Source organism: Macrotis lagotis, chromosome 4, assembly GCF_037893015.1.
Source record: "Macrotis lagotis isolate mMagLag1 chromosome 4, bilby.v1.9.chrom.fasta, whole genome shotgun sequence".
Taxonomy (NCBI): domain Eukaryota; kingdom Metazoa; phylum Chordata; class Mammalia; order Peramelemorphia; family Peramelidae; genus Macrotis; species Macrotis lagotis.
The window spans coordinates 55553932-55579049 of NC_133661.1; the positions used below are offsets into that span (position 1 = coordinate 55553932).

Here is a 25118-nt window from a genome sequence, read left to right on the forward strand (position 1 = left end):
CTAAGAACTTCAACCACCTGGTCCCTCCTATGTGATGGCTGTTTAATAAATGCTTTTTGAATCAAAGACTGGACTTGAAATCAATGGGCTGGGGGTGGGGTCGGAGAGGGGACACAGAAGTTATAATTGCTTTGTTTCAAAATACCTGGCACCTATTTACCTTTATCATGAGGAAGCAATTATACAACTGACATAAAAATGTGAAGCTGTTTCCTGCAGTTCTAGGGATTTCTTTGAATGACTCAAATGGGAAGGAATAAAGGTTGGAGCAGTTATGGAAAGAGAATTTACTTTGCTCTGAGTTAGAAAAATTTGTTGGGGTGGGAAGCTTCTATTCTATATCAGTCTATGAAACAAATATTTTCTCATGAAATTTCTCATTTACAGTTGAGGAAATTGAGACAGACCAAAATTAAATGACTTGCCCAAAGTCACCTAGCTGCTAAATGTCTGTAGCTATATTTGAACTCAGATCTCCTTTACCACAGACCTAATATCCATTCCTTTGTTCATTCCATAAGCATTAAGCACTTACCCTGGACCAGGTACTAGTCAAAGCACTGAGGAATACAAAAAAAAAAAAAGGCAAAAGACAATCCTTACTCTCAAAGAGCACTATCTAATCTACAGCCCGCAGACATAAGCTTCCCCAGGCTCCCAAAGGAGCTATTTACCCCTCAATTCAGTCTCTTTACTGTGGCTTTCCCTCTGAATTTGTAACTCTTGAACATTGTACCAAAGGAAAATTTTGTGAGAAAGTATGGCTGCTGCTCTTTCTGGATAACACCTTCACACCTTTAAATTGAAACAACACTTTACATGATGATCAACTATGAAAGATTTGTTCATTTCAGCAGTAAATTAATCAAAGATAATTCTAAAAGACCTGTGATAGAAAACACCATCCATATCCCGAGAAGGAACTATGGAGTTTGAGTGCAAACCAAAGTTCACCATCTCCAATTTTTAACAGTTGTCTTATATATTATGTCATTTTTTTCTCTCTAATGTTTTTTTCCTTCTTTTTGGATTTGGTTCTTCTTTCACAACATGATTAATAGATTTAGCACAAATATATATATATATATATATATATATATATATATATATATATATATATATATATATGTAGAACCTTTATTAGATTGTTTTCTATTGGGGAGATGAAGGAGGGAGAAAAATGTAAAATTCAAAACCTTGCCAAAAAATGACTGTTGAAAACTCCCATTGCATATAGTTGGAAAAAGAAATAAACTATTTTTTAAAAAATGAAAAAAGAAATAACACATTACATATATATTTTTAATGTCTTCTAAATGGCCTATGAGAGGTCCTGGAAAGAGTGGATCATATTTAAGTATGGTAGTAATAAAAAGATTGCTGGATCATGTTTTAGACTTCATCCAGTAAGTTAAAGCATGTCCTCAAGACTATGTCTCTTGATGACCTCCTCAGTTCCTAAGGGATCAATTATTGTCTCTTTTCGGATGACACCTAGATCTAAACATCCAGCCCCAGTTTTTCTCCTGAACTCTAGTCTCTTGTCATCAACTTACTCTTAAGACATTTCAAAATGGATATTCCATAAACATCTCAAACTCCAAAAATCCAAAACAAAACCTATCTTTCCCCCAAAACTCACCCTCTTCCAAAATTCCATTTTTTTCAATTAAATTTATATTATGCCTTCTTTTAACCTCAGTTAAATTCTCCCTGTATAACCCTGTTTTCCTCAGTTTCCTCATCTGTAAAATGAGCTGGAGAGGGAAATGGCTATAGTATCTTACAACTACAACATCTCACTACAGTGTCTTTGCCAAGAAAACCCCAAAATGGAATCATGAAGTCAGGCATGACTGAAATGACTTAATTTTTCCTCCTCGCTTCCTGAGAACCCTCTTTTTGGGTGAAGAATTTTTTTTAAATAAAAGTAGAAGAAAGAAAAATATCAGTAAACTAATCAGTACATGAAAAATACAAATACAAATGTATACATATATTTGCAATGTTTTATATCCATGAATCCCTCTACTTCTGCAAAGGAGAGAAGTATTTTCTTATATCTCTTCCTTGAATTGAGACTTGCTCTTTGAAATTTTACAACTTTTATTTCTAACTTTTTGTATTGTATTGTATTTTTCAATAGTTCAAATTATATAGTGCTTGAAAGTTCACAGAGTACTTTACATAGAAAACGGGTTTGGCACGTGCGCCAGACCACCTACAGATCCCCTCCTGAGAGATGCTAGGGACCTGCTCCTGGGGATCCAGAGAACTGCTTTTGTGGGGACATTCCGTGTTGTCCTACCAGGTGGTTGGGAGCAGTTTATTTCCTTTGGCTATGTAGCTAGAACTTTCTGTGCCTTCAAAACTACGTGACTGAGCACAGTCTTTCACATTTTCCTGTGTTCCCAGCTAAACAGCTGCCAACAGCCAGCCATGGGGGGGGGGGGGGGGCTGGGAAGGAAAAAAGGCCTAAGGGTTGTTTTTTCTCCCCTTAGGTCAGAATGCCCTAAGAAACAGACTTGGGATTTGAGTCTGTTTTTGTCCTCTTCCATTCTAGAAGGGGGAGAGGGGGAGTCTCTGCCAGGGGATCTTGGACTAAAGGGATATGGAAACTCAGGACAACCAGTTTGATGATACATCTGTCCCAGCAAGAAAGCCCAGAGGATCAAGGCTCTGGGGTGCTAGTGATCTTAGGATTTCAACTTGGTGCCAATATAGGACCTGTGAACCAAATTTACATCTTATGTGAATGAGGGAAATATTTGCATCTTTCCAATAAATAATCCCTTGTAAAAGCTAGTCAGATTCTAAGTAATTAGATGGAACTAGGGTGCTAATCACTGGGCCCCCCAAAAAGGAGAAAATACTATCAGTGAGGGCTTGAGCCAAAAGCAGAAAAACAAACTTCCCAACCCCCTCAAGTACCAGAAAACACTGGGGGGGGGGCGGGAGGAAGGAGGGGAAATATAACAGACCTGACCCTTCCACTGGGGCCAGCCAAAGCCCATGTTATATGGTTATCTTTGATTGTTGTTCAATAGCTAGCATTTATATAATTCTTGTAGTGTAGGTTCTAGTATCATTCCCATTTTACATATGAAAAAGCCGAGGCTTAAAGAGGTCCAGAATCACACAGTTAGTGAGACATGCTTTCTGACTTCAGGTCAATACTCTATCTACATGCCACCTGTCGATCTGTTCTTTCCATTCCATTTACTGGTTGTCACTCTGTATGTTAGGGTTTGAGGTTTTTTGACCCTTCTTACTTCCTTTTGTATTGGTTCATCTAAGTCTTTCAAGGACATTTCTTCCAAGAAGACCAACATCCTTTTTGGTCACCTGGTTTTGCAACCTCAAAGTCATCTAACTTCTCACTCTTCCCACTCTCACCCAATCAGTTGACAATTCTACTGTAATATTTTTTTTTGCATCCCCCTACTCTTAGTTGAACTCCCTGCCTCAAGACTCTTCCCTCTCCAGTCCATTTTCCACAAGATACCAGTGACTTTCCTAAACACAGGATGCTAGGATCACAAATTTAGGAGCTGGAAGGGACCTCAGAGGTCACTCCCTCTTCACCTTTACCGAATAAAATCCATAGTTTCCTCCTGACCTTCTGCACAAAACACCTTCTGATCACAAAGCACCTGCTAGTGCCATACTCCCTCAAGTTGCCTTTTACCTTTCGGACACCATCTATTTTATTTATTCTTTTAGTATAATTGCAACGTGGTAGTGGGGGGGGGGTCTGTTTAAATTTTTGTCTTTGGATCCTCAGCACCAAGCAAAGTGCCTGCAAATAGTAAGTGCTTAATAAAAGTTGCTTGCTTTGCTTGATTGATCCCATCCCTTTTTTCACTGGAAGCTGAGCGGCAGAGAAGTGATTTGCCCAAGATCACGTGGGGAAAAAGTGGAAGAAGAACTGGAATTCCCTAAGGTGCCTGAGCAGTAACAGCTTCCTAAAATGTCATAGGAAGCCCTTTTGGCAGAGGAGAGAGAGTGTGGATTGAGAAGCTATTTCCAAGGGGTCAGTTGACTACCAGGATGTTCTCAGAGTCCACTGGTGTTGACTCCAGGTGGCAGCAGCAGGGACCATTCTCATGGTGTCCCTGTTCATTCAAGGAAGAGCTATGGTGGAAAGTTACAGTGCAAAGAATATAGCTTTGCAGCTCTTTTTGTAGTGACAACATCGAGGGGATGCCCATCAACTGGGCAATGGCTGAACAAGATATGGTTTTTGAATGTGGTGGAGTACTATTGTTCTGTATGCATGGTTGGACTTTAGAGAAGCCTGGAATGACTTACAGGATCTGATGCTGAGTGAAGGGAGCAGAACCAAGAGAACAATGTGCGCATTAACAACATCCTGAGATGATCCACCTTGATGGAAGCAGCTCCTCTCAGCAGTCAGGGAGCTAGGACAGCCCCGGGGAGACCGGCTATGGACAATGCTACGCCCATCCAGAAGAAGAAAAACCAAAACAAAAACCCTACAAAAATCTGAATGAACACTTTTTTACTTTTTAAAATTTTCTCTTGTGTATTTCTTTCTTTTCTCATGGTTTTCTTTCTTTTCCCTTAATCTTAATTCCTCCTACTGAAAATGACTAATCTGTAAACATGTTAAATACCAATATGTTTGTACAGTATTCACCTGAGTGTTCACTGCTGAGGGGAGGGGGGTAGTAAGGAAGGGTGGAAAGAAATTATATAGTCTAAAAATATACATATACATGTGGATGAATGTTGGAAAACTTTCATAATATGTTATTAGAAAAATAAAATATCAATTTAAAAAAGAAATATAGCTTTAGTGTCCAGACTCCCAAGTTCAACTGCCATTTCCTCTATTTACTACCTGTATAACCTTAGGCAAGTCACTTAAACTCTTTGGACCTCAGTTTCCTCATCTGCAAAATGAAAGGATTGGACTTCCTGCTTGAAATCTGTGATCTTGTAATTCTGTTTTTCCCCCTAAGGCTCCTCTTGGCTGCTTTGTTGACTTCTGGGGGCCCAATGCTCTTAAAGTCTTTGGGGTTTTTAGGGAAAAGAAAAAAATTTCAATCTGAGCTAGGAAAAAAAAAGCACATTAAACTTGAAGCTTTCATTAATCAGGGTCTGACAGAGCCAAAGTGGAGCTTTCATTGCCTCTGGGCAACATCTGTGGCAAAGCCAGGAAACAAAAGGATGGAAGAGCTGAAGCAGGCTTCTTGGCAGCCTCTGCTCCATTATGGCCACCGTATGTAGGGTTTCATAGGCAACATAATGAATTGCCATTTCAATAAACATTTGCAAATCCTGTTAACCTTATTAAGTCTTTGGAGTAGAAGTGAAACCTGAGCACATTTCCAGAGATAGGGTACAAATGGAGAGGCACAGTGAATTATGTCCAGTTCCACTAATCTGTGTTTTTAAGTTCTTTCTGCATGTATCATGGCAAAGACATAAAACCCACCTGACATCTGTAGTCTTAGCCTTGGCAGTTCTCCATAACTAAATAATACATGTGTTCTTTTCTATTGGATAAAGCCAGGAAAACTGTAATGAACTAAAAAGACAATGTGAAGTTTCCCTGGTTGAATGAAATGTAGTCATCTGAAAGAAAGGGACAGCCCAGTTCAACAGACTGCTGCGGCTGTGATATGATATGGTGCTATCAGTGGCAGAGCTGCAACTAGGGAAGGGTAAGCAGAGATTTTCCCCAGGGTGCCAAAATGTAAAGGGTGTTAAAGATACCTGTCAATGACTTTCAAAAGAGTAGAAAGAACTGAACTTAGCAGTCATTTAGCAAATATAAGTTGAGCCCTCTTCTACTAGCTCATACGCAGGTAAGCTCCTTCCTGTCCTGCTCCCTCTTCATTGTGCATTTTGCTTTCCAGGAAGCTGAAAAATTGCTGTTTATGGTTCTGTTGGACAGGAACTTTCTAATATCTGGTATGTTCTCATATCACTGTCCAACAACCAGGTTTGGTTTGACTAAAATCAAATCTAGAATAATTCCTGTTGTCTTTTTTTTTTTTTGGTCTTTTTTTTTTGTAGTGACAAAGAACTGGACATTGAGGGGATGCCCATCAATTGGGGAATGGCTGAACAAGTTATGGCATTCGAGTGTGATGGAGTACTATTGTTCTATAAGAAACCATGAATGGTCAGACTCTAGAGAAGCCTGGAAGGAATTACAGGATCTGATGCAGAGTGAAGAGAGCAGAACCAAGAGAACAATGCACACATCAACAACAATATTGTGAGATGATCAGCCTTGATGGAAGAGCTGTACAATTTTAAGAGGACTTTTAGATCACCCATCACACAAGATTATAAACTGAGTAGAATGTCATTGGATATTCTAATTCCGTCCTGAGAAAACCTTCTCATATCTCAAACCATCATCTATTGACACCTTATCTCTTTTGTCAGAATTCTAGAGAAGTGGGGGTTTTTTTGGGTTTTTTTTTTTTTTAGGTTTTTTTGCAAGGCAAATGGGGTTAAGTGGCTTGCCTAAGGCCACACAGCTAGGTAATTATTAAGTGTCTGAGACCAGATTTGAACCCAGGTACTCCTGACACCAGGGCTGGTGCTTTATCTACTTCGCCACCTAGCCTCCCTGAGAAGTGGTTTTGTCAGCCAAAGGTTTTGTGTAGTCATGGGTTCTCATTAAAAAAAGTCTTCAAAATATTTTACTTTCCTCCTGTTTGTTTACCTTCACAGAATATCCATGAGGTTTTGCTGTTCAGTTGTTTCAATCATGCCTAACTCTTCATAACCCAGTTGGGGTTTTCTTGGCAAAGATACTGGAGAGATTTGCCATTTCCTTCTCCAGCTCATTTTATATATTAGAAAACTTAGACAAAGAGGGTTTGAGTGTCTTATCCTAGGTCACATAGCTAGTAAGTATCTGAGGTCACATTTGAACTCAGGTCTTTCTGACTCCAGGCTGGGCACTCTATCCATTATGCTACCTCACTGCCTATCTATGAGGTAAACAGGCAGATCTTACCTCCTGCTATCAGCATGGAAACTGAGACCTAGGATATCTGAGAGCTGCTTTTTTATGGAAATATGGTAAACACTATTGTATATGTACAACTTTTACCAGATTTTTTGCCACTCTGGGGGGGTGGTGGCAGAAAAATGTGGAACTGGTAAACTAGCAAATAAATGAATGTTGAAAACTACCTTTGTATGTAATAAAATAAATTATTTTAATAAATAAATATAAATTAATATATATATAAAATATAACTTAATAAATAAATATAAATAAAATAAAATTTAAGAAGGCTGTATGTGGTTCCGATCCCAGTTCTGCTACTTACTCTCTTGGGCAGGTTACAACAAATGAGGCACAACTTCATTTATCTGAGGTTAGTTAAAGCATCTTTTTATACATTATCTTTCATGGATGCCAGATAGGTTCTACAGATATTTATTATCCCTGTTTTGCCATGGCTTAGAGTATTTATCTAACCTGTCCAAGATCATGCCAAAGTGGAACCAGATTCCTTCCTCCCTTGACCACTGACTCCCAGGCCTTAAAGAAACTAAGTTTTGCTCCTCCCTCATGCCGATCAGAGTCAGACCCTCTTTGCTTTCTAAAATGAAAATGAGCTAATATATATGGTTGATTGTTATCCTTGTTCTCAAAGAGCAATAAAATGACATCACTAACTTGGGTTTAAGAAACAGATGTTATACAGACCATATACAGATGTTATACCTATACTAATTCATCTAAGATAAATAATCAAAGTTTACAAGCCAATAGTGATGAAATTGATGCAAAATCTCTTCAGCATTCATTGGGGAAAAATACACATCAAAAAGTTACCTTTTTTTTTTAAAGTTTTTGCTAGGAAATGGGGTTAAGTGGCTTGCCCAAGGTCACACAGCTAGGTAATTATTAAGTGTCTGAAGTCAGATTTGAACTCAGGTACTCCTGACTCCAGGATTGGTATTCTATCCACTGCACCACCTAGCCACCCCTAAAAAAGTTATTTTCTTTTTAGGTTTTTGCAAGGCAAATGGGGTTAAGTGGCTTGCCCAAGGCCACACAGCTAGGTAATTATTAAGTGTCTGAGGTCAGATTTGAACTCAGGTACTCCTGACTCCAAGGCTGGTGCTTTATCCACTATGCCACCTAGCCACCCCCTAAAAAAGTTATTTTCAAAGAATAGAACTGTCTCCCTTGAAATCAAGTGCCCTTGATAGTAGGCCCTTGGTAAATACATTTGAGATGAGAGAAATGGTGACTTCTCTTTGGGAAAGTAGTTACCTGGGTGCAGAATTCTAAGACAATGGGAGCTGTACCCAATTTTGATAGACCTCCAACATATTTAATAGCATGCAAGCTAAGCAGCTTTCCCCCAAAACAGAAACAACTGAAATATTTTTTTTTCTGCCAGTAAGTCTTATGCTCAGAACCACTTAAGATAGATGTGTTTGTTTTCTCCTGTGGGCCTATGGATGGTTGGAATTTGAGTTTACTTACTCATCTCCAATGTAGAGTCTGGGCCAGACCTCATTGACATGGGTATACTGGGGACTACCCTTCCAAAATAGACGCTCCAGCTCAAAGGCCCCTGGAGTGATGTACTCATCTTCTGGTTCTTCTATGTTAGATTCATAGGCTTTGTTCAGACTGGTCTCTGACTGTCTTGAAGTCATCTTTTTGCTAAGAGATTTTATTTTCTTCTCAGGCTATCAAGAGAAAAAAAAAGACAGAAATGGTGCTAGCAGGGGCCCCCACCAACAGGAAAGCACTCTTTCAGAAAGGGTATGAGATAAATTTGAGTGAAGAAAGCTAAATTTAAAAGATGGAAAGGTTCTGCCCCAACCTGGTATGCCCCTTCTTCTCAATCCACTGAGTCATCTCAGTTGGGTCTAATTAAACAAGGAAAGTCATTATTGGCAGTTGAACAGTGTTTTCTAAACATTCCAGGCCCCCCCACTAGGTTCAAGGACATTAGGGACCTCATTTGAATAATAGAATTTGGGCTGAAACTTATACCAAAAACAAGAAATCTTAGAAGGCACCTCCTCTCTCTAGCTTTTATCTTTGTTTTTTCTACCTCTTCAAATTTGAAAAGACTCAACTGCTCATCCCCAAATTATTTTCCCTTACCCATAGTAGTCTGCAAAGAAAACAAAATGGAAGGAAAAATGACTCATTCAACAGACAAAGTTAAGCCCCTAATTGTGAACTAGTTATTAAATTCAAAGTCTTTTTTTATCTTGTTTGAGAAACCATGCAAATCAGCACAGGTCCCTTATTCCAGGACTAAAAGGAAATGAATTGTAGGTTAGGTTTTTTTTTTTAGGTTTTTGCAAGGCAAACGGGTTAAGTGGCTTGCCCAAGGCCACACAACTAAGTCATTATTAAGTGTCTGAGACTGGATTTGACCCCAGGTACTCTTAACTCCAGGGCCCATGCTTTATCCATTATACCGCCTAGCCACCCCTTTTGTTCTTTTTACAAATTTGTTTTGTTTTGTTTTATTTTTACTCAATGACATTAAAAATATTTTAACATTCATTTTTTAATTTTATATTTTTAATCTTTATTTTATTTTTTCCTTGGTTACATGCAAAAACCAAGTTTCAATCTTTACTTCTAAAACCTTTTTAATGACAATTCATTCTGTTTGCTGATTTTTCTCTCTGGGATATCAGTAAGTCAACTCTTCAGTTACTTCCTACATTCCAAGAAAACAAAACCCATTTTCAGACCTGAAAACCTGTTTAAATGTCTTCAGGTCAACAAAGAATCTGGACTGAATATGGGCTCTGCTGTTTATTTCCTTTGTGACCCCGGATCATTTAACCTTTATGGATCTTAAAAGTTTTATCATCTGAAAAATGAGGGTGTTGGGTTACAAGCCTCTGTGGTTCTTTTCAGCTGGAAATTCAATGTGTTTGTGAAATATTACTAATGTTACCAGAGATCACGACCTCCCCCCAATCCTTACCCTAGCAGGATAGCAAGTCAAACCCTCAGATAGAGTGGTTGGCCTCTGGAAAATGATGTTCTTCACTGCATAAGAGCTGAGCTCTAGGTGAGTAAGGAGCCCTTCCTTCAGCCATAAACCTTTGGGAAAGAAGAGAGAAGTCTAAGTGATTCAATGGTTTGTTGAGCACCACCTATGACACCCCAGGCTCTGGGAAAAAACCTAGCTAATGGGTAGAATGGTCCAAAATGAATGAAAAAAAAAATAAGAGTAAGTTTTTGTTATCTAGTTGAGATTAGTGTGGGGAGCAATTTAGATGAGGAACACTTACCATCCCCTTACCTTACCCAGCTGAGGTGAGTAAGATGAGGATGTGATCTTATCTTCCTCCTCCCTGATCTCACCAGTCTATGTAAGGACTTGACAGCAGTTAGGTTCTGCAGTAGATAAAGCATCAGCCCTGGAGTCCAGAAAACCTGAGTTCAAATCTGGCCTCAGACCCTTACTAGCTTGTCTAGCAAATGACTGTCTTGCAAATCATTGCCTTGCAAAAACCAAAGGAAAAAAAATAATGAATGACAAACATCATCATCATCATGAAGGAAGGATTTGATAAATATCTTCTATCATTTCTCTATTGAAGAAATGAAGCTATATGAACAATAGATTTGTGTGAATCTGAAACTGGTTGAATGGCTGTACCCAGTGAGTATCAGCCTTAAAAGAAGATCACTGGAAAACAAATACCCTGTTTTTATCCTTAGTTCTGTTCTGGTTGATGATTTAATCAATACCACTGTCAGCAGCCTGTAGTCAATTTTTTTTTGGGGGGGGCAGTTGAAAGGCAATAGAGTTAAGTGATTTGCCTAAGGTCACACAGTAGGTAATTTTTAAGTATCTGAGGCTAGATTTGAACTCAGATCCTCCTGATTTTAGGGCCAGTGCTCTATCCAACCCATAGTCAATTAAATAAATATTGATTAAATGCCTATTTTTTGGCAAGTCTGGTACTAGGCCCTGGAGATTCAGAAACAAAAATGCATCAGTCCTTGCCTTTGTATAGGAAAGAAAGAATATCTACAAGGAAAATTAAATACAAAAGATGCAAAGTGATTTCTGAAGGAAGAACACATATCTAATATGAAGGATAAATTGGTTACAAGCTCCTGATACTGAACCCTTTCATTTACTGACCTCTGATCTTCCTTCAAGTCTCAGCTAAACCTATCTTCTGCCAAAAAACAAACAAACAAACAAAAAATTTCCCTGGTCTCCTTCAATGCTCCTGTCTGAGACTGCCTCTGCTTCACCCTTTGTAAGTACATAGCTAATTGGTATAGTTTCCCTTATTACACTTTGAATTCCTAAGCAGCAGGAGCAGTTTGGGGTCTTTATTTGTGATCCCAATGCTTACCACCATACCTCTTTGACTAATGGAGAATAGGAAGTTCCAGATAATTCAATGGAAAGCCAGGTTAGCATGCGATAAGGAACCTGCCTATCAAAATTGTAGACAGTATGAAGGAAGGAGGAGCTAACACATTAGAAGACAGTATTAAGGTTCAAAAAGATGATGATGGACTACCACAATGGATTCAATCTAATAAGATGAACTTTAATAGAAATAGATGAAAATTCTCACCCTTAGGATAAGAACAATCAATTTTACAAGTATGGGATAGGGGAATGGAAGCTCAATGAAGATTCATATGAAAAAGCCTGGGGGGAACATAATGGGAATTTATTGTGTCTTTTCTCGTTATGAGTGGTTTCTTCCAAAAAATTTCCTTGCTTTATTTCTCCCTCTTGGCCCCCATCATGCTGTGTTATGTTTTGTGGTTCTATCCTTTCCCTACCCTGCCAATTTGCTCTCTTTAAAAGAATCAACTATATCATGCAGGACTGGCACTCATGGCCTTGAAAGATCTCCTACTTCCCAAGTCATCTATCAGGGAGTAGAGAACATGAAGCCAGAACCAGGTTCCTGGACCTGGAAGCTATACCCACTTAAGCTACATTAAGCCAAACCAACCATTCAACCTCTCACTGTTCTTGGAAGCGCTCTAAAACTGTAAGTTAAGTTGGTGTAGTTTCCTCACTTGGGAGATGTTTTTGTACAAAGTGTCACAAAAGTTATGGCATCCCAAAAAGTTTAAGTTTTAATTTAAAGCTATTAGCACAGAGGCTTTTGGGACAACCCATATAAATTAAATCATAGGTCTAGTCCTTAACCCCATACATTGAAAAGTCAGCATATGATTTGCCTGTTATGGTCATTTTCTCAGTCTCTTTGTTTTTAGTGTAATAATAAGGTAAGGGTTTGTTTCCTTATTTTTTTCCAATGTTTTTGGTATCTTCCCTTTCTTCATAGATACCTTGGGAACTGATGTCTCAGCAAATGCTGTGCTTACTTGGAGTCCAGCTGCTTCTTCCACCTTGGTTCCCTTCAGTGCTATTTCCATTTCTTTGGAGAGAACATCTGGAACAGTGATGGGAGTGTCCACCATCCTTTCAAACCCCGACTAACTTCCCAACTAGACTTCTGAGGTACATATTATCGAGACGAGGAGGGTCTGGGGCAGATGGATTAAATGTCATTTCCCCCCAAACCTCAGTCTCCTTCCCTTGCCAACAAAACCCTCTATGGGGTCATATCTCCCACTCTGTACTGTGTATGGAGTGGGAGTTGGGGGAAATGTGGGTGAAGGAGGATGGAGAGGAGAAGAGAAATTTCCCCATCCTGGTGACTGAAATACTCAGCTTAATTTCCAGACAGAATAGGAAGTAATGTGGTTTAACCAAAACAGGATGGCATGCATTGGAGTTCTGGAACTCATTACCATCAAGTGTGGGGAATCTTAGGGGGGGAGGGGAGCAAATCTTATAGCCATCCAGAAACCGCAGACCTACAATTCCAACTTAAAAACTGCTCTGCATGAATCCCACTGAGCAGCCCCAAACCTCTGACTTCCAGAGAGTCAAGTGAAGGTTTCTGTCCTGAAATATGGCAAAAATTAGAAAAGGAATCAATTGGTTTTGTTTAGTTTCCATGGAGGCCTACATATCATATATGGTCCAAAGAACTTGGTCTTATTTGCAATGGACAAATATCATAATAGAAAGGCTCATGTCGGGGAAAGGCCTTGAGGTTGCTTTTATCTCTCCATACAGCAGGGTTTGGTATTAAGAAACCACATTGCTGCTCTAAAGATTTCCCTATGAATATGAAGAATTAGTCTATTTTCTCATTGACCTCCGAAGCCATAGTTTTTTTTTTTCCTTTTTGGAATTTCTCCTCTCTTTGGCATCATCCTTTTTCTGATTCCCCTCCTTTGGGCACATCTCTCTCTCTATCTCTTTTGTTGCCTTTCTCCCCCCAACTTCTTAACTATGTACATTCCCCAAGGTCCAGTCCTTGTCCCTCTCCTCTAAGTCTTAATGTCTCATACTAATAGTCCCTCAGTTACAGTCTATGCTGACACCTCTCTAAACTCTTACCTCCATCCCCATCTGGCCCATAAGATTTTGTTTATCCATTTGCCTTTAGGTCATCTCTATAGATGTGTCCTTCCATGACCTCAACATCAACATGTGCCAAACAGAGCCCATCCTTGTTAGAATAAGACAAGAAGTTCATTGGGCTCTTTTTTAAAAATGTTTATCAAATCATGGGGGCAACTAGGTGGTACTGGCCCTGGAGTCAGGAGGATATGAGTTTAAATCCAGCCTCAGACACTTAACACTTACTTCATTATGTGACCTTAGGCAAGTCACTTAACCCCATTGCCTTAAAAAAAATAAAAAAAATGTTTATCAAATCAAAGGAAATGCCACCACAGGAGACAGGAGGGTATAGGCACAAGAAGGCCTGGGTTCAAATTCTATTTCTGTCTTACTCTCTGACTATGGGCACCTTTATAGCTTAGCCCCAACTGACCTTTCCAGTTTTATCATATGCATTTCTCCACATTCCTGCACTCCACAATCCAACCAAAATGGTATTTCTATTGTCTCTCCTATGCAAGACTATCTCCCCAAACTTTGCACTGGTTGTCTTCCCCCCCCATATCTAGAATGCACTTCCACTGCCCCTCTGCCTCTAGAATCCTTTGCTTTGCCCATGTTCAATCTTCTCCATGAAGTTTTTCCTGATCCCTTAGGCCCCTTTGTACATGTTTGTTTATGGGAATGCCTCTTTCTAATAGAGCAAAAGCACTTTGAGGACAGGGAAGGTTGCATTTGTATCCCCAGTGCCTAACACTGTGTCTTGAATGTAGTTGACAAGTTATTAAATGATGAAGCTCTACCAGCTTCAGTTTCCTCTTCTGTTTTTTTTTCTAGGTTTTTGCAAGGCAAATGGGGTTAAGTGGCTTGCTCAAGGTCACACAGCTAGGTAATTATTACGTTTCTGAGACTGGATTTGAACCCAGGTACCCCTGACTCCAGGGCTGGTGCTCTATCCACTGTGCCACCTAGCCACCCCTTCCTCTTCTGTTAAAAGAGGATATTACCTCCTGAATTACCCATCTCACAAGGTTTTTCTGAGGCTTCAGTCCAGTCATACGTCTACATCACTTTGCAAACTACAAAAAGTTACACTTGAAGTCTATTAAATAGTCTAATGTCCTAACTGCAATGGGGTTAAGTGACTTGCCCAAGGTCACACAGCTAGGCAATTCTTTAATGTCTGAGGTTGGATTTGAACTTAGGTCCTCCTGACTCCAAGGCCGAGGCTCTATCCACCACGCCATCTAGCTGTACCTGCAAACACTTTTAAGCCCTAAGACCACTGTCAGAAGAATTGCATCCATCCAGGTTCTAAGCAGAACTATATGAAGGAGATTGGGCAAGGGGATCTGATTGCGCAAGACTAGTTAGGAAATGAGGGAGAATAGGAGAAGGAAGGGGAGAGAGAGAAAATCTTCTCTCTGCCTCTATTTCTTCATCTGTAAAATAAGAATAATAATCTACCTTAAGGAATTGTTGTGAAGATCACCATAGATAAGAAAACAGTATGTAAAGAGTTTTGTAGGTCATAAAGTATTATATAAGTGATGGTTATTCTTATTAAGAATTAATTCTGGGGCTGCTAGGTGGTACCAGTGGCTAGAGCCCTGGTCCTGGAATCAGGAGGACCTAATTTCAAATCTGACCTCAGACAACCTGTATGACCCTGGGCAAATCATTTAACCTCAGTTTCCTCATCTGTAAAATGAGCAGGAGAAGGAAATGACAAACTCATTTCAATATCTTTTCCAGGAAAATCCTCCAAATTGCCTCCAAAAAGATGAAGGAGGAAAAGCAGTAGAAAAAGAAAAAAGAAGGAAGAAGAAAAGGAGGAAAATTTGAAGAAGAATTAGAACACTTAGAATTTGAAGATGAAGTAGATGCTGAAGGAGAAGGAGAAAGAGAAAAAAGAAGAATTAATTCTACGAGTCCAGAGGCAGAGGCACAGAAAATTAATTGTGGGGATTGGAGACCAGGATGTTATCCATAACTGATGAAGGGCAATTTGTACATGCCTATGACCAATGGCTGCTAATATATAATGTCCTATCACATGTAGCAAAGGCTCACCTTTTTTGCTCCCTGTCCGAATTTCTTTATTTTTAGTCAATGGGACCATCCTCCTCCCAGGCACTCTAGTTCAAATACAGTAGTATCTTCTTTACTTCTCCATCACATTCCAAATTCAGGCTAAAGCCAAGTTTTATCCCTATGATATTCTTGGCATCTACCTCTTCCTTCCCTGTCCTTTCTGCTTCCCAGACAGCCGCCTTCCTCCCTTCTCCCAGACTTTAGTCCTGTCTTTTTTCAATTTACCCAATACAATCTGGCTAGATCAGTCTCTACAAAATATCATTTTCACCATGTTGAATTCCTTTAAGATATATGAAGATGTATCCCAGTTGGGTAATGAGCTTGTCAGATCACTCACTTCTCTGAGTCTCAGTCCCTTCATCTGCAAAATAAGAGAATTGGATTGATCCTGGTATTTGCAATCTGTATAACATTGGGTCCATCTCTTCCACTACAAATTGAGTCTTGGGGACTCCATAATTGTGAAGACCTTTGTCCCTGCCCTCCTTCCTCCCCTCACTTCACTGTCCTTGTGGACCCAATTTGGGTCTTGCCTTCTCCACAGCCTCCTCTGACTCTTTCAGCAACTGTGTGAAGGATAGATTGGAGAAGGGATAAAAAAGGAATTTAAACCCAGGACCTGACTGAAAATCCATTTTTCTTTTCAGGGGTCTAATTTTTCCCCACTTTGGTGTACCAGCTGATAGGTGAATAGCTAGAATTATCTTCTTTGACTTGGTTCTCAAAAGTTACATCAATCAGATATAATCATTCTTGTTTGTATGGGACAAGAGTAAGAGAAAGTCATTCTTGTTTCACTTAATAATCCATTGCAGATCTTTTATTTGAATCATATTTTTTAGTTATTTGGCTTGTGGAGTCAGAATATGTTGGTTTGGGCATATAAACTACTTGGAGCCACTTTTCTTCCCCAATCCCTTACTACCACCCAAGTTGGGCCCGGAGGGTTCTTTTAAAGAATGGGGGTAAATGAAAATGTTATTATGGTTAGGTAAATTCCTTTACTGGGGACAATACTTCTTGAAAGTGAGTGAATTGAGTCAATGAGGGTGGTGGTGAAAATATACCCATACATTCATTTTTTTAAAAAATTCACTACAGCCAGTGCTTTTCTTCATACATCTTAAATCTGTAATGATGATTTCAAAAGTGAAAGAAAAGTTGATCTGAGGTCTCTTTTTTTTTCATTTTTAACTCAGGAATTTTTAAATTACATTTAATTTAATTCATGAGATGTAGGCTGTCATCCAAGTTTGACAGATTTTTTTTCCCTTTTAGATCAAGGGTCCTTGCAGATTGTTAACAGAAGAGAATTACATGAATTAATTTCAAATATTTTTTTAAGCTCTTCATTTAGAGTGGTAAGAAATGAATATTGCCTTGGGAAGCTTCAGTTTCTTATAAAATGTGTTGACGTCATTAACTTATTTGATTAATTCTTCAAACAGTGTTCAAGAGTTTCAAAATGATTATTTATGAGTCCCTAATTGATTTTTCCCCTATCCCAGTTTTTGGGGCAGGTCCAGGATTTCCAGAAGCCAGTGTATGCCTGAAAATGACAACCAAGACCTCTAATTGCATTTCCTTTTTGGCTGTGATTAGGACGAAAGTAGAGTTTCTGGCAATTCCCTTACAAGGAGCATTCTGTAAACCTCAAAGAAGAGCAAAGGGCTCAGGAGCAGCTGATGAGACTTCTTTGTTTTTCTTAATGCTCAAGTGGTTGAAATATTTTTCCATGGGATTTATGAAAATGTTGCTGGTAGGTTTCACAAAGTGGTAATTCAGAAATAATGGCCAATTAGTCCCCTTTTCATTAGAGTACCACTGCAGGATGCACACTACCATCAAGTACCCAGGGAGTTTTAAGTCTCACAAATGTCCTATGTTGTAAAACACAAGGGGATGGAAGTGGGGGTGAGGGACCAGCTTTGAAGCCCAGCTATTGGAGAGAATCTGAAGCACTTGGGAGCGTATGCTTGGCTTCTAGGCTCCAGTTAGACGGTCTTTTGTTTCGGCCTTTCCATTAGGATGTGATCTCCTTGAGGACAGACAAAGGCTTTACTTTTCTTTGTCTACTAAGAGCTTACACAGTGCCTGGTCCTAAAAGTTTTGAAAAAATGCTGGTAATGATTAATATGGATCTACATTTAGCTTGGTTATACATGTATAGCCCATATTAGATTACTTTTGGTCAAGGAAATGGGGAGGAGGAGAGGGAGGGAGAAAAATGTGAAATTTAAAACCTTGCAAAAGTGATCATTGAAAACTACTATTGCATGTGGTTGGAAGAATAAATAAATAAATACAATTTTTAAAAAATACTGGTTAACTCTCTTGAGTGACCAACCATCTCTTTTTTTTTTTTTAGATTTTTGCAAGGCAAATGGGGTTAAGTGGCTTGCCCAAGGTCACACGGCTAAATAATTAAGTGTCTAAGGCCAGATTTGAACTCATGGACTCCTGACTCCAGGGCCGGTGCTTTGTCCACTGCACCACCTAGCCGCCCTGCAACCATCTTTTCAGGTGCTGGAATAGTTATTTGCACTTCTCCAAGTCTGTTCTTTGGTCTTTGATTTGTATAATAAATAAGCAAACACCCTGCGTAGATCAAATAAATAGTTCTTGTAAAAATACCTATTATTATTTTCCATACATCTATAAATGCTATTGGGATAGATAAAATCAATTCAATTAAAAGCCTTTTGTCATTAAGACAATGTAGGATGACCAATCCAGACTCCAAAAAGACCTTGATATACTATAATGTGAAACTACATGAAAGAGGATCATCCAAGGTCTTTGGCAGGACTCTGACATCTGACATGGCTTCATTCTTCTCTTTTCTTCCAGAATGCTGAATTCTCAGGGAGGAAATGATCAGGTTGGTTATGTCAATGGACAGAGTGACAGTAGGTGATGATGGCAGATAGGCACACACATTCCTTTAGGCAGTGGGACAGAAGTGGAGAAAAGAATTAGGGATAGGTTTGGAGATTAAAAGAGGTAGGCAGAAGAATGGGCACCAGCATTTCTAGAAGCCCCAACTATCTCTTGTGGCTTCTCTTCACCTAGGAATCCTTAAGACCCCTCCTTATTGTGTCCTCACAATGAAGCCAGAAGGAGGGTTCAAGTCAAAGCAAAAGAGAAACTTCAAACTTACTATCTTCAATATTTAAAAGTTGTTTTATATATTATGTCTTTCCCCCCCGCCTCTCTAACTGGATTTGGTATTTCTTCCACAACATGATTAATGTGGATCTATGTTTAACATGTTTATATTTGTATAGTTTATATTATATTATATTCTGCCGGGAAGGGGTGAGAGGAGGGAGGGAGAGAGAGAAAAATGTAAAACTCAAAATTTTGCAAAAAAAAAAGTGAATGTTGCATTGCATGTACTTAGAAAAATAAATTTAAAAATTTTAATTAAAATAAGAGAAACCTCTCAGTTCCAAGGCTGGACAGTACCCAGTAGAAGTCAAGGATGATGAAGGCAAGCACTGTGACTGATGTTCCAGTGTCTGTGGAAGCAGCATTAACATTAGGACTTGTCACCTTTCATCCGTCTCTGAGTAGCAGTTGGTCACCTGCTTCCCTAGCAACTATTGCCAGTGATGGCTAGTATCCCCTCTGTCCCTCTGATGGTAGAAGACAGGAGGTAGAGAGTAAATAGGTGAGCTATTGTTTCTCCTGTCTTAAGAAAGACTCAGCCTGAGGGAGGTTGAATTGGAACCATCCTGAGTTAAGGAATTTCCAAGGCAGTCCAGAACTGGGATTCAAATAGCAAATTTTTAATGAAAAAACTAAAGCTTTCTTGGTTTAATAGTGCATTTTCTCATTCAATTCAACTGTTGCTTAATCATGATCATTTGGGTCTCAGTGGCTGAAATAACAGTAGATCTAGCAACAATATTAAATGGTAGGCAAAGGTTGAAGCACTGAGTTCTCAATCAAGATTGGTGGGCACTTTTAATCAAACAAGTCCAGATTCTGATAGGAAGGGGCAGAGCCCAGATGAAAGTGAATAGAGATAAATGTAAATTTTTCCTTTGATCTAAAAAAACCCCATTAGAAATCTAGACCTGTCTAGACTTCAATTCATGTGAGTGTTTTTGTGAATTGAAAGCTTTTGATTTTGTGGGAGAAAGGTGAGTGGGAGGAAGAACAAGAGAAGACTTTGGGAGAGAGCAGAAAGAATTATAAACAAGATATAGTAGTAGTCAGAGACTGGCTATGGGGGAGGATGTGTGGAAGTACTTGAGAAGAAAGAAAATAAGGAAAGAAAGTAGGAAAAGGAAAGCAAGAAAGAAAGAGAAAGAATGAATGAATGAAAGAAAGAAAGAGAAAGTAAGAAAGAGAAAGAGGAAAAAGAAAGGAATAAAACAGAAGGAAGGAAGAGAAAAAAGAAAGAGGAAGAAACAAAGGAAGAAAAAGAGGAAGGAAGGAAGAAGAAAGGTGTGGATTCACAGGTGCCATCAAGTGAGGGATCATTCAATAAGATCAGAGGAAAAAGATAAGCAGTGGTGGTTGGTGATTCCCTGCTGAAGAGTACAAAGATATGGAACTGGTGTTCATGAATTGCAGGACTGAACATGTTACCCTGGCTCAGGAAATCTCATTGGCTCCCTATCGCCTCTTCAATCAACTCCAAGTCTCTTTGTCTCCATTTACAGAACTTCACAATATTCCTTTCCAGAGATCTCACCTCACTCTTCCTCCCATGTCCTGTCCTGAGGACCTGTACCACCCGCTAATGTCACCTGTATGCAGACTTCCATTTCCTGCTGCCTCTGTTTTACCTGGAAGACCCTCTCTGTCCTGTTCATCATCCAGCATCCTTAATTCCTTCTAAGGCTTAGCACAGAGCAGCCTCCTTGTTGTTAGCACTGTCTTCCCTCACTCCACCCAAAACTATTCAGGTGGTCATCTATGACAATTTTATAAAATGATGTGTTTTTCAACTTACATACAACCAGAGGCTTAAAACTTATGGGTGGAGACTGATTTTTCAGTGCCTATATGAGGGATGGATTTGGAAAGAACTGGAGAGAGGAGAAATCTTCTGGCCTCCAGTTTTGAGACTAGATTTGGGGTTCTATATTGTTTTCAAGAAAGACTTTTGGAAGAAGCCAACATATACAGTAGCCAGCATCTCAATCATGTCCCTATCCTTGGCTTATTTTGCAAGACTCTTCTCCCATTCTCTGAGGAGAATCTGGAATCCAAAGTTTTCTTCCTCAAAGCTGGAAGCCAGAAGATCAGGGTCTCTTCTCTCTCAAGCTCTCACCAACTCTGCCCCTCAAATAAGTCCCTGAGTAATCAGTCTCCATCAATGAGAAAAATCTTATATAAATAAGCTTTGAGTCTCTGATTATATTTATAACCATAAATTTGGGGGTAAGTATAATCCCCAGGCCTACCAGTCATGATGGACCTAGACCCTTTGTGAAGAATGTTAATTTCTGGATGACTTAAGGACTATGCCACATGAATTGCAATAAAGATCTTAATTTAGTACAAAATATTCAGAAGGACAATGTTTGAACCCCTCAAGTCACTGGAGAACTATCCAGACTAGGTACCTGATTGAATATGGAAAACAAGGGGAAGAGGGAAAAGATGAGGATAATTCTGAGCTTGTGATGCTCAGTGACTAGAGGAAATAGCCAGAGTGTCCATAGAGGCAGTTTCCATAAATAATCAACCCATGTATTTAATGAACTTCACTCAATGATTGGGTAATGGAGTGTTCTGCCATTTTCCCATTAGCCTGACCAGGGACAAGTTCATTCATACTCTAAGCAGATCCTCTGCGGCAACTCTGCAGACATGTACCAACAATGGGGTCAGCTCAGCTTGGGTGAGAACATGTTGAACTTCTCACCAATAATGGAAATTCTACAGTATTTCATCCTTGAGACTTAGTCACTACTACCTTAGCGCCCTCCCATAGGGATTCTTCCTAGAATCTTAGCCATTACCCCCATGTTCATCATGGGTCTGCCCTCTGAAACTCATTGAGTGTCCCTAGCAAAAACAAAAACAAAAACACATGTGAGGGTTGTTGAAAGACCTAAAAACTTTGTGAATCCAAGGAGACTGATTTCTACCTTGGCCTTCTTTACAGAGAAGTTCTTTTCCAGTTCTGCCATTTTCCAAGACTCAAACCTTTATATCCAACAGAAAACATAGTAAGGTCCAGAGAGCAGAGAGATGATGGGGTCTGTCTGATCTAATTCCCCCTTCTAGGCCCAGGCAAATGAGACCAGTTTTCTTGTGGTCAGCCTTTTTCAGAGGACTCCATGGCATGAGGAGGACCTATGGTTCAATCCTAATTCTGCTCTTATTTTGAGCAGTTAGACTAAGTCAAAGGTTCTTAACTGGGGATGCAGTGGCTCCTCTATATATTTCAGAAAGTCTATGAACTGGATGTGGAGAAAAATAACATCATTATTTCAATAAAAATTGGTTTCCTTTGCAATCCAAGGCATTTTATATTGTACATTTCAAAATATTATTCTGAGAAGGGGGCCAAAAGTGGCCGTGACTCAAACCAAAAAGGGTTAGGAAGGTCTGCCCTAGATGACCTTCAAGAACCTTTTTAACTCTAAATCCTGTAATCCTGATTTTTTTTGGTCTCCCATTCATCTTCAGACCAATTTCATGCTCTTATAACATCCCTTCTCTCAGGCCCCATCCCTAGAGGGCATGACTCCAAAACTCTCCAGAATGTATGCCCTAGTCATCTGAGAACAATGTCACTTTACAGGGAACAGAGTGATTTTCTTCAGAGCAGAACAAAATCCTGTTCCAATTAAATTATGGTGAAGAAAAAAATTCCAGTGTCTGTATCTCCTCACATCAATTGTTTTAAATAAGAGGACTCACATTCCCTCTTGAACAAACCCCTCCTTTTTCTAAACATTATTACATTTATGAGCAATGAGACAGTCCCTCTACATGGCGGCTATTGGATTCCAGGTACAGGAGTGATTCAGAGTCACAGTTGAAGGGACATCATGATCTAATAGAAAGAACCTGGGAAAGGAAACAAGACACCACTCCTGCATAGAACACTCAGGGAGATCCGGCAGTGGAGAACAAAAAGCAATTTTGAAGCTTAGGGCAAGTAGCAGGATTATGATTGCTGTTCAGTTGTTTCAATCGTGTCTGACTCTTTGTGATGCCAGTTGGAATTTTCTTGGCAAAGATAATGGATTGGTTTGCCATTTTCTTCTCCAGATCATTTTGCAGATGGGGAAATGGAGGCAAACAGGGTAAAGTGACTTGTCCAGGGTCACACAGTTAGTGTCTGCTAGCAAATAGCAGACAAGAGTCCTCAAATCATCATTTTAAGAAAAAATGTATATAAAAAAGGATCTTGTGAGGGAAAGCCCCCAGGATAATGTCTTGCCACAGGGGAAATGGGAATTCTAGGACACTGATCCCCCAAGAACTGAGACCACAAGGATATTGCACGACAGAATAGAGAAAGGGGAGAGAAAGGAAAAAAAGGGGTAGGGATTGGAAAGGTCTATTCTGGCAGTTTCCTATTTTAATTAATAATTTAATTAATTATTCCTGGGAACTAGGTGCTAAGCTCAGGCATGGTTACCTCTTAGGAGTGTAGTGGTCCTTTTAGGTTCAGCTTTACTGCCATTGACCTATATGTGTGATAGCAAAGAAGTCAGTTCTCCAAGTCTGACTCTCCCTTCCCACATCAAGGACTCAAGTGAGTTTAAAATAAGGTCATCATTAGGAATAAAGGTACTGTACATAGAATCTTAGAACTAGAATTGAAAGTACCTCAGAGGTCATCCAAATCTGCCTTCATTTATTTTACAGAAAAGGAAACTGAAGCATTGGAGAGGAGGGTCAATGACTTATCCAAAGTCTTACCAGTGGTAAATAGCAGATGGGGGATTTAAATTCAAGTCCGCTGTTTTCTTTCCACTGGACCATATACAATATATGATCTAATTATCATTTCAGAGGTAATTATTAACATTTCAACTCATTTGTATTTGGAATTCAATAGCATTCGTGTCCAGAATAACCTTGAATCCATGTCCTTATTAGGCTTCTTGACCATATGGCAAATTTAAAGTTTAAAGAAGAGCCCAGGAATCTGAGCTGCCACGTATGCCTCCCATGTCTCCCAATGACCCCCTAGAACTTTACATTATAGTCCCAGACTGGAGGAAGGGTGACTGAACCAAAAGAGATCAGATTTGAGGAGAGACAGGAGCAAGACAATGAAATATTCAGGCCACAAGAAAGTCTCTTAATTAGGACTGTGTCCAAGAGATCAAAGGAGATTTGTAGAACATTCTAGTTTGTCCAGGCAGTCTTCTCCCACTTGATAAAGAACCTCTGGGAGTGAACGAGACTTTGACCTTACAGTTCTGAAAGTCTCATATCTTGTCTATTCCTGAGCCATCTATTACCTGGGTGTTGGGGGGGGGGGCGTCTACACACTCTGCCTCTGGACTCACTTAGACTAGACGATGTTTGTTCCTTCCCTTCACCTCCCAAACCCCTGAGGAAATGCCCTGCCCAGCTTTCCCTCCTAGATCGGCTTACCTGTGAGCACCAGGAGCACAGGAGGAAGCACGTATCCCAAGTGCATATCACCGAGTCCCACAGGCAACCTCACCAGCTTGGTAACCAGAGCCTATTTTTAGGGGTGGATTTGCTGACACTGACCTTGGTTGCTACTCAGTCCAAGAGGAGCCCGCACTACATCTGTTTGTGAAACTATTCCCGGATACCACCTGAAACCTTAGAGCCTGTGAGTCAGGTACCTGGTACTCCTGAGCTACTCCAGGGAGTAGCAAGGGGAGCTACTCTAGATCTGATCCTAGGAGAGGATGAAGAGGCAGAGGCAGAACAGTTTAATGGAAAAAGACTTGGGTTCAAATTCCATCTCAGCTCTGTGACTCTGGTCAAGTCACTTGCCTCAGTTTCCTCAACTGTAAAATGGAAATAATATTTGCATGTACTTCAGGGTTGTTCAAATATCAATGTACAAATGTCAAATTTGTACAAATCAATTGTACAAATATCAAATGAGATATTTGTAAAGGTACTGTAAATATTGTAAAGATATCGATTAAAAGACTTGTATTTAAAAGACTTGAATTTAAATGCAGACCAAAGATAACTATATTCAATTTTTAAAAGTTGCCTTTTATATAATGGGTTTTTCCCCTTTAATGTTCTTTTCCCATTTTTGATTTGGTTCTTCTTTCCCAACATGATTAATATGGATATATGTTTAACATAGTTACACACCTGTAACCTATATTAGATTGCTTTCTCTCAGGGGGAGGGGGAGGGAGACAGGGAGGGAGAAAAATGTGAAGTTCAAGACCTTACCAAAAAAATTACTGTTGAAAACTATCTTTGCATGTAGTTTGAAAAAGAAATAAAATATTTTTTTAATTTTTGTAAAGATATTGTAAAGAAATATGGTCAAGTACAGTATCTGGCACACTGAAGGTGCTTAATAAATATTTCAGCTTGAAATCTATGCTCCTGGCCTTTTATTGTAATGGCTTTTGGCAG

The 25118-nt window shown here is 39.4% G+C and overlaps 1 protein-coding gene and 1 long non-coding RNA gene across 4 annotated transcripts in view; one reads left to right on the forward strand and one right to left on the reverse strand.

Moving 5' to 3' along the window:
- DUSP29 (dual specificity phosphatase 29) overlaps positions 1-25118 on the reverse strand; it is a 67147-nt gene that overhangs the window by 23673 nt on the left and 18356 nt on the right. Inside the window, exons 1-3 of one of the 3 annotated variants that reach the window (XM_074232890.1) lie at positions 24135-24277; positions 9972-10090; positions 8495-8703 (exon numbers count right to left, since the gene is read on the reverse strand). In XM_074232890.1, the coding sequence (XP_074088991.1) occupies positions 8495-8703; positions 9972-10090; positions 24135-24180 (374 nt within the window). In that variant the 5' untranslated portion in view covers positions 24181-24277. Of the gene's footprint in view, positions 1-8494; positions 8704-8840; positions 9301-9971; positions 10091-24134; positions 24278-25118 lie in introns of those variants that run through there. The other 2 variants (XM_074232892.1, XM_074232891.1) reach the window with 2 other exon arrangements.
- LOC141520928 (uncharacterized) lies at positions 6945-15498 on the forward strand. The gene is made up of 3 exons (XR_012477797.1): positions 6945-7068; positions 12322-12497; positions 15210-15498. It is a non-coding gene; the product is annotated as an uncharacterized LOC141520928 (long non-coding RNA).